Raw genomic sequence first — 10,075 nt, forward strand, 5'->3', positions numbered from 1 at the left:
ACCGATGGTACCGGTCATGGGCCCTGGGTGCCGGTGCTTTTTCTTTCTACTCTGGAACGACACCATCGGACCAACCGTACCAGTGTCTTCTTCTCTTTGCTGGGGCATGATGCCATTGGTACCGGTCATGGACCCATGGTACTGGCATCTTTTTCTCTTTACTGGGGTACGACTTTCGGTACCGGTCATGGACCAACAGTACCGGGGTCCTTTTCTCTCTGCTTGGGAATGACACCGTCGGTACTGGTCATGGACCAACGGTACCGGTGTGCTTTCCCGTCTGCTCCAGTGGTGCTGTGTGCCTTGATACCAGAGTGTTGCACCTTGGTACTGGGCATTGTATCCTTTGGTACCGGTTCTTCATTTTTCACAGTGTTTCTTTCATGCCACGATTTTGATCGCCTTCAGCATGTTTTCACTGTTCCTGTCGGTGATGTCGACGTTTCTAATTGGTGTCGATCTCCCTGCTCGATGTCGACTTCTTTATCTACGTCATATTAATGTTGTAATTTCTGATTGGTGTCGAAGTCCATATCGACATCCAGGTCGATGTCGGACTTTCTTATCAACGACATCTTCAACTGTGATTCCAGTTGTTTGGGTGGTCAGCCCTGTTGACACCATCTCTTCTAGTGCTGCCCGGTTGAGTTTCTTGCTTCAGGGGACATTTTCACTTGAGTCTTCTCTGCTTATGCCGTCTCTTTTCCCGTGACACCGGTTGTCATTGCAGTTACCGGTGTCGGTATTGTTCCGGTATGGAAAGGCTTTGCAGTCATCAAGCTGACTGGTTGAGAGGCTTGGAGTGTCTTTTGGAACTACGCCCCATCTCTCTCTGAAGTGGTGGGTGCTTCTTCATCACATGTGCTTTTTTCCGTTGAGTGGGGTTCACAAAGCCTTCATAATGGCATGACATATCGTTTTTTTACAGACCCATTAGGGAACTTTCAATAAATGTATTCCTTTGGGAGTTGACTTTGTACATTCATTTCTTTCCCTACTGAATCTTTTTTCCTTCCTTGTACTTATCTCCTCAAGGGTGGTTTGCTTTTCTTCTTTGATCTCTATCGGGACTTTTTTGACACGCCCTATGAAGCAATTTACATGTGTCTTTGTTTCCCTCCTGGTGGAGTTCCTTTTCCTGGCTAGTGTGTAGGCCTCTGTCTTTCTAGGCAGAGTGGACAAGGCTAGGGGCTGGTTAGCCAAATGGGCTTCCTAGATTCCTCTATTGCCTGTCTGTTTTTCCTTGGCATGTGTACACATTCCATGCAGCCACTTTTCACTTTCAGTCCCTGTTTTTGCAGATCTATTTCTTTGCGGATCTGATCTGCGTCTGAATGTTTGTTTTTATCGTTACTCACCAGGACAGGTTCTTGTATATGTCTTTATTTAGGGAGGTGTACCTGGGGCTGTACTGGAACATGTTTCCTCTACATTATGGACCTGGTGAGTTTCTCTGGCTGCATATGTGTAGCAGTTTTCACTTTCACAGTGGCTGTCTTATCAGTCTTCATGTACTCCTACGAACCTAGGCTCTCTGAGTTTTCTTCATGTGGAGGCTTTATTCATTTCATCTTTTCACCCTGCTGTTAAGACTGTTTTCTTTTAAGTGTCTGCATGGGATCTTAGGCAGTTCTTCTTGTTTTCTCCTGCTAATTCCCATCGAAGGGTGCTTTTCGATTACTAGTCTTTCTCTTACTTGTCAAGGCCACTGGATGACTGTTTTTTTCTGGATTTCAGACCTCATGGCTCTGTTGCATGCTTTTCCGGGCAGCTGCTACAGGCTCCAATTCATATGGCTTTCGAGCTGTGTTTTTCAAGTTTTGGGTTTTTTTTCCTCCCAGCTTATTCAGGGGGTGTCTGATTGTGCTGATAAACTCTTTCTGATTTCTTCTCTGGTTTCCAGGCTCATGACAGGGGTCTTTTCATGTGTGTCACCACACCTCTTTCCTTCTTCTGTCGTCTGGACTATTCCTGTGGTTCTTCCTGGTTGTTGATGCTACAATTTGTAACAATGGCATCAGCTCCACTTGAGTTTATTACCTGGAAAATGGTTTTTCCTTATGTCTCTCACCTCTTCCAGGGGGATCTGTGAGTTTCATGCCCTGCTAGCAGCTTCATCCTTAACAGTCTTTCATCAAGCACAGGTGATTCTGTGTTCATGTCCACAGTATCTTCTCCTATTTTCATTTCGCTCAGTCAGTCTTCTGTCTGTGTTGTTTCCTGCACCTCATTTTTCCTACGAGGATCCTGGCTTTCTATGTTTTGCCTGTCAGCAATTTTTTGTCCTCCTTGTTACGCAGGTCGGAGTCGCAGTGATTTTCTTCCAACCTTTTCTTTTGATTCAACTCAGTTTGGATATCCTATATTCAGGGGAACAATTTTCGTTTGGCTGTTGCCTCTCTCTCGTTCTTCTTTATTCAGACTGGCCTGGCACGGGGTTATCGTGTCCCAGGCCCTAAGTTCAAGTTCTGGCAGCTGTACAGCTGCCACTTGGTCCTCAGTTCATTCCTTCACTTCTCACTCTTGTCTCGGTTTTTTTTTTCCAGACGGGATGGGCACTTCGGCCATTATGTTTTCCAATTGTATTTCTTTGGCCAGCTCTCCCACCATCCCCTGTCTGTTAGCTTGGAGGTCACCCATCAGTGAGAATATGCTGCCTGCTTGTCCTGGGATAAAGCACAGTTACCATAACAGGTGTTATCCAGGGACAGCAGGCAGATATTCTCACAACTCACCCACCTCCCAGGTTGGCTTCTTAGCTGGCTTATCTTAACTGAGGGACCGCGTGCCTACGTCGGGCGGGAAGGTGCAAGTGTCAAGAGCTTTTTTCAAGTTCTTGAAGTGTCCTTATCGGGGCTCCGTCGGTGCCGTCACCCATCAGTGAGAATATCTGTCCCTGGATAACACCTGTTCCGGTAAGTAACTGTGCTTTCATGCAATACAGTAGCAGTTCTATAAGTAGGCACCTCCTTTTAGGTGCTCTGATTCTGTGTGCCTAATCTATAATGACACCTGGGTATTCAGATTCTATTATACAGTAGAATACTAGTGTAACCTAGCATCACTACCTAAAATTTAGACACCCATAGTCAGACCTGGTATGCATAACTTATAAGTTACACATGCCATTGCTGCATTTGTGCCCACAGTATTTTGTAAGTTATGGGTATTACATAAGTTAAACCCCCACCTTTGTCCCACCCATGCTCTACTCACATGTAAGCCTCCTTTGCAGTTTTGTGCTATAGCACTTATGCATACCCTCAGAAAATAGAGCAGGAGTTAGCAACCTGCGGTTCATAAGCCACATGCAGCTCTTCTAGCATGTGACTGCAGCTCTCCAGATCCCAAACCTTTAATCTTCCTTCCAACTCCATAATTTGCCCCTCCCCCAGCCTTCCGAGGTACCTGGTGGTCCAGTGGGAGTCTGTGGCGGCAGCATGGTCCTCTTGCTCCTGCCTCCTCGTGGCTGCTTTCTAAAATAGCTGCCACAACCTCTCACAGCTGCTCATGGCATTTCCTGTAGTACTGCGAGCTGCTGTGAAAGGTTGCACAGCTATTGGAGCCTCTTTAACCCAATATAGCAAATCTGTAAGTTGTATGGTTTGAGGAGCAATTTCTGAGTGATCATCCCTTTCTGAATGAAGTTAAAATGTGGACATGCTACATAAATGACATTTTAATGCTGTGTTATGAAGATATAACACATTTCAGGACTTTTATATATGGTTGAATACCAGGATACATATAGTTTTATAAAAACTATTTACTGCAAACCTAATTATTTACACTGAAAAGAACTTACTGTATTCACAGTTTCTGAGATTGTGTAGAGTATGTACAGACTTCAATGAATGAACCTTAGAAGTGGCTGCCAATCGCGTGTCAATCACACGATGCTGCCTGTTAGAGAATTGCGCCTCAAAAATCGAAATAGTCCAGGGCTTGCCATCAGCTGATTGCGGCAGGGGAATCCCCTTTAAAATGGTGGCCCTTCCCCCTCTCAGTGCATCCCAATATGCTCTAATGGCAGGAGGAAGTGGGCATCCCTCTTGCTGATGTTTCATCCAGGGGGCTGAGGGGATCAGTGGGGTGGGAGGGAGGAAGAGAGGAAATGGGGATTTCCTTACCAGTTCAGATAATCACAGCAGGGGAATCTCAGATCATCTGAGCTGGTAGACTCACCGAAGCCATGGTTTCGGGGAGTCCTGTCAGCTCAGCTGATTGGACATTCCCCTGCTGCAATCAGCTGATAGCAAGCTGTGCACTATTTTTGGTGTCTCCAGCAAAGATAGGTGTCAGAAATGTAGGCCAGGGTTTACCGGGCCTACATTTCCGGCACCTGTCTGCATGAATTGCACCTGTGTAGAGGCACTTTAAGCCGCCTAGAGCCACTTCCAGTATTGGCCATGCCTACTTTGGCATTTAATGGCCTAAAGCGTCTACGTAGGCACGATTCTGGCACCATTTATTTGGGTGCCTGTAGGTGCTTTATTGTTACCATTTTTTTGCCATTTTAAATGGTCTTTCTCAATTAACAGGTGCTGGTAGGATAGCTACCAGCGCCTAAGTTTTGGCACTATTTATAGAAACGTAGAAACATGATGGCAGATAAAGGCCAAATGGCCCATTCGCAGTAACCATTTTCTCTTCCTCTCTCTAAGAGAATACCCCCCCCCCCCGCCCACACACACACACACACACACATACACTGCATAGCCTCAAGATCACTTATATCAGTGGTCTCAAACTCGCGATCTGGGGGCCACATGCATCCCGCCAGGTACTATTTTGAGGCCCTCAGTATGTTTATCATAATCACAAAAGTAAAATCAAGCAGTTTCCTCAGCAACAGCAGCAGATCAATCCAGAGACTAGTAGGATAGTACACATCCTTCGTTTCTTCCCAAAGTGGTATCGTCCTTTCATGTTAATCAGTCTATCTTCCTTTCCGCCTTCAGGAGAGAGGATTGGGGGTAGAAGTTCTCTTCGCTACGGTTCCTGGATGTACGTAGGGTACTTCTCAATAATCTCCACCTTACTAACGACTTTCACCGTTCAGATCACCTCTTTGTGTTGTTTGCGGGCCAAACAGGGGTATGGCTGCGTCTAAGGCTTCCATTGCTAAATGGGTCAAGGAGACCATCACTTCCACTTACTTGACTTCGGGTAAGTGGTTGCCGGAGAAGCTACAGGCGCATTCCACTAAGGCGATGGCTACTTCTTGGGCGGAATCCAGAGGATTTTCTTTGGAGGAGATTTGTCGGACGGCTACTCGGTCTTCTAAGAATACTTTTTATAAGCATTACCGGTTGGATGTGGCAGTGCGGGCTGAGGCTGCCTTTGGTGCATTGGTTATTGCAGAGGCGGCATTCACTTCCCATCCTGATTAAGGATTGCTATGCTACATCCCACTAGTCTCTGGATTCATCTGCTGCTGTTGCTGAGGAAGGAAAAATTATGTTCTTACTTGTTAATTTTCTTTCCTCTAGACGCAGCAGATGAATCCAGAGCCCCACCCTTTCTGGCTATTGGTTCTCGGTTTCGGTTTTGAGTTTTTTCAGGGGTTTTGTTCTTGTTGGTAGTTGTTTCTCTGTTCTTATGTTTGCAATTTCTTGTGGGAAAGAAGTTTTTACAGGATGGCCATATGTCTGGTTCTGTCTGCTTGGGCAATACTGAAGATACAGGGAGCGTACCAACCAATAGGACCACCTGTTAATTAATTCTCTATCTCCACCTGCTGGTAGATGTGTACTATCCCACTAGTCTCTGGATTCATCTGCTGCATCTAGGGGAAAGAAAATTAACAGGTAAGAACATAATTTTTCCTTCTTGATCATAATTCTCTTTAGCTACAAATTAGAATATTATTATTAAGACTTAGCCAAAAGGAAAGATTTATAGAGTTTTTTTTACCTCATGCAAAATTATCATTTTTTTAATAAGACATTTTACCTCATGCAAAATTATCATTTCTTTAATAAGACTAAACTAAACTAAACCTTGGGTTTATATACCGCACCATCTCCACGAATGCGGAGCTCGGCACAGTTTACAGGAAGAAAGATGAGAGAGGAACTACAGTGGAGAGATTAAAGAGTTAGGTGTAAAGGGGGAAGGTGAGAGGCCTAAGAGGGGGGAAGTGTTACAGTTTTGAGAATAACTATTTTTTCTGTTGCCCTCTATGTATCTACAAATCCAAAATGTGGCCCTGCAAAGGGTTTGAGTTTGAGACACTGACTTAAATGGAGTTGCCCAGTTGTAGAATTGCCCCCATATTGCAGGTTTGCACATGCAAATCCCAGTTTCTAAAACTGTGTTTTCAATTTTTATTTGATATACACCTGTATATGCTGATATTTAAGAGCATAAGAACATAAAGAGTAGCCCTACTGCAACTTACAAATGTAGACCACAAATAAGGCATCTAAACTGGGGAAGGGCCACACATTGATGGATATGGCCATTAACATGGCAGAGGGCAAGTGCCAGCAAGGAGTGCTCCTCCCACTTTCTCCTTCCTGGCAACCTAGCCATCCCCAGGGGAATTCCCGCTGCAGTGACCAATGCACATACATGCATTGCAGCTCCTAACACTGTTCTTGTGGAAGAGAAGGGGAGGGGTGCTGGAAATTTAAAAGCAAGCCTGTGAGCCATGTTTTTCCACTACCCCAGGCACCCTATGATTTGGTGACACTATGCCCAGGTGAATGCCCACTTGCAAAGTACATGCTATCTAAGATATAAACATCTTATGGAATAGAACATAACCAGATGATTGTTTAGAATACCTCCCTCATGTAGAAATTAGCGTTGTATAGCTATGATTTGGGTTATTCGGGTCTATGTTCATCAATTGCACTTGTCCACATTGAATTTCATCTACCATTTGGATGCTTGATTTTCATTTCTTCCCAATTATGGCTTTGGATCACTTTGAAAATTTATCATGTAGCATATGTCGGTATTTTTTTTTAATTAACAAGTTTGATAAGTCACTTACCATAATGCTCCAAAATAATCACATTTTGTTCATAAGTGCCATACAGATTTTTAAGACAGATCCAATATTGGGTGAAAAGCACAACAGAAAATTAACTCATATTTAAAATGTCAATGCAGCCTGATTGAAAAAACTAGGAGTAGAAGGATCCCAATAGGAAAACAGAGTCAGAGATATAAACCAAAGCCAAAAAAAAATAATCTCTAAATATTTCATCTTTCATCCTGAGAATTCCTAGAGGGATTCCCATGTATGAAAAGCTGAAAGTGAGAACAAATCAACAGCTTACCAGTTAGCATTCTGTTGCAAAGTGACAGACTGTGTAAAGCCAACAGGGGACTGTTCATTGTTAAAAGCTGCCTAGTGTTTCTATAAATGTTGCATGAAACACTTCTAATGTGGCTTTCAGAGCTCTAACTAGTGTTTGCAACTATATCGAAACCAGTGCTATGAAGCAGGATGCCAACTGGAAAACTGAACAAAAAAAACAATTTGTTTGTTTATCAGTGATGGACATTTATGTAGCTGTTGTAATACCACGCTAACAAATGATTCTCTATTTCCTCTGTAGGAGCTCTACATTAACTTATCAGATGGTTGCATACGAAAAGAATCTCAGGTAGAAGTGAAGACTAAATGGAGATATGAGGCATTTTTGTAACTTTCTTTTTTACTATCACCTCCAGGATAAATGATTCAGGAGAATGACTCTAAACTAAAATTATTGGAAGACTGATTTTTTGGCACCATATCATCACAGACTCTCCACCATCCATACAAAAACTGACAATAAAAAAAAAAATGACTGGTCAGTTAACAGATGAAACTGTGGAGTCTCCAGGTTTCAACTCAGATGAACTTGAATGCAAGATCTGCTACAACCGCTACAACCTTAGACAAAGGAAACCAAAAGTGCTGGAGTGCTGTCATAGAGTTTGTGCCAAATGTCTTTACAAAATCATAGATTTTGGAGATTCTCCACAGGGTGTTATAGTATGTCCTTTCTGTAGATTTGAAACTTGTCTGCCTGATGATGAGATTAGCAGCCTTCCAGATGACAACAACATCCTGGTGAACTTGACTTGTGGGGGCATAGGGAAGAAAGGCACACCAGAAAATCCTTCAGAACTAGTGCTGACCCCCAACAGACTATCCACCCTTGTGAGCCCTTCTCATAGCTCCTCCAACTGCCTGGTTATAACTATTATGGAAGTACAGAGAGAAAGCACCCAGTCTCTGAACTCTACACCTGTGGTAGAATTCTACAGACCCTCTAATTTTGACTCTGCACCTCCAATGCCTTACCACTGGACAGTTTGGAACTGTACCTCTCTGATCTGCCAAACCTCTGTTCGAGTGTTTGTTTGGTTGCTAGGTTTGCTGTACTTTAGTTCTTTGCCTTTGGGGATCTACTTACTGGTATCCAAGAAAGTCACCCTTGGGGTCGTCTTTGTCAGCCTGGTTCCTTCAAGCCTTGTTATTCTCATGGTTTATGGCTTTTGTCAGTGTATATGTCATGAGTTTTTAGATTGCATGGCCTCGTGAAGCTGAAAATTTAGAATTTCTGTATAGGTTTCTGTGTTTGTAGGATAGAAAATGGAATCAACTTACCTGGTAGATGCTTTTTTAAATATTTTTTTCTTATTTATTATTATAGAATAGTAGATTGCAATAAACAGTGGCTCCTGTGTTACTTTTAATATGCTTTTAATTCTAAAACTTTACTTTGTATTAATCACAGGAAATAATTTTACATTTTTACTATTTTGTTTAAAAGTTAAGTTTAAGGTTGAACTTTTAGTTCTCTGAATGAATGTGTGAAAAAGAAAAAGTGCCTTATTGACTCCTTTGTAGAGAATACTATCAGGCTTCCAGGGTAATTTCTGAATAGCTCACGTAGTTGCAATGCTCATGCTTTATACATGCTCTCAAAGTGGGATTACCTGGGTGGTTTCTCTTTGGCCCTGATTTACTAAAGTTTTTTGCCATTCTGTGTCTACAGTATAAGGGAAAAGTATAAGCAAACCGTTTGAAAATCAGCAATAAATTATGGTAGTGATTTTTCTGTGGCAAATGCACCGAAGCCCTTAGGAACTGAATGGGCTTCAGTGTATTTTCCGCAGGGGAATCACTATCACGGCTTTGTAAAAGGAGCCCTGTATGTGCTAAAAGCACCACAGCCCATATTCTATAAATGGTGCCTTCTAAAGTTAGGTGCTCTTCCTATGCCTAACTTAGGCCCCCTTTTACAAAAGCAATTATAGCAACGGGCCATGGTAATCACTCTGACACCCATAGGAATTCAGTGGATGTCAGAGAGTTTGGCTTACGGCAACCACTACCACACTTTTGTAAAAGAGAGAATTAATTGGTAAAAGCCATTTTAAACATCATTTTAAAAAAATATAGGTGCCTAGAAAAACAGAGCCTTTATTGTGTCAGAGGAGGCGCCTTAGAATTTCTAAAGACAAAGTAGGCAGAATGACCTTAGGCATTCTAAGAAGGCACCTCCGCAAGCACAATTCTCATCAAAGGTAGGCACTGGAAATGTAGGCCTTTAAAACCATGGCCTTCATTTCTGGCTCCTATCTTTGACAAAATCTGCAATTCTGTAAATGGCGCCGTTGTGTGCTTGACATGCTGTAAGTGACCATTTTTTAGACCAGTGTTCTTCAACCTTTTTACACCTAAGGACCGGCAGAAATAAAATAATTATTTTGTGGACCAGCATCGGTCTGCAGACCGGCGGTTGAAGAACACTGGACTAAGTCATGGGCCAGACCCTGCCCATCTCTACCCAATTTCCACCCCAGACCCTGCCCCCATAGTCCTAATTGTAACACTGTTTTTTCCATTCATTTTTCATATATACACATAATATAATCTTACTAGCTGATGACCCGGCGTTGCACGGGTATTTAATTATAGCAATAACACTGTAAATGGATTCAAATAAAGATACTTTATAGTGGTGAATGAAATTATTTTTTAACAGCTTTATAAAAAGTACAATATTCAAATTATAATGTGAAATATTTGACAAAATGAATACAATACAACTAACACAAAACT

At 42.6% G+C, this 10,075-nt stretch overlaps 1 protein-coding gene across 1 annotated transcript in view; it reads left to right on the plus strand.

Annotated features, from left to right (window-relative positions):
- RNF182 (ring finger protein 182) overlaps window positions 1-9,717 on the plus strand; it is a 33,069-nt gene extending 23,352 nt beyond the window's left edge. Inside the window, exon 2 of the mRNA XM_033934507.1 lies at window positions 7,575-9,717. Coding sequence (XP_033790398.1) covers window positions 7,805-8,548 — 744 coding nt within the window. The 5' untranslated portion in view covers window positions 7,575-7,804 and the 3' untranslated portion in view covers window positions 8,549-9,717. The remainder of the gene's footprint in view (window positions 1-7,574) is intronic.
- Window positions 9,718-10,075: the final 358 nt, after the last annotated feature.

This window comes from Geotrypetes seraphini, chromosome 2, assembly GCF_902459505.1.
Source record: "Geotrypetes seraphini chromosome 2, aGeoSer1.1, whole genome shotgun sequence".
NCBI lineage: Eukaryota > Metazoa > Chordata > Amphibia > Gymnophiona > Dermophiidae > Geotrypetes > Geotrypetes seraphini.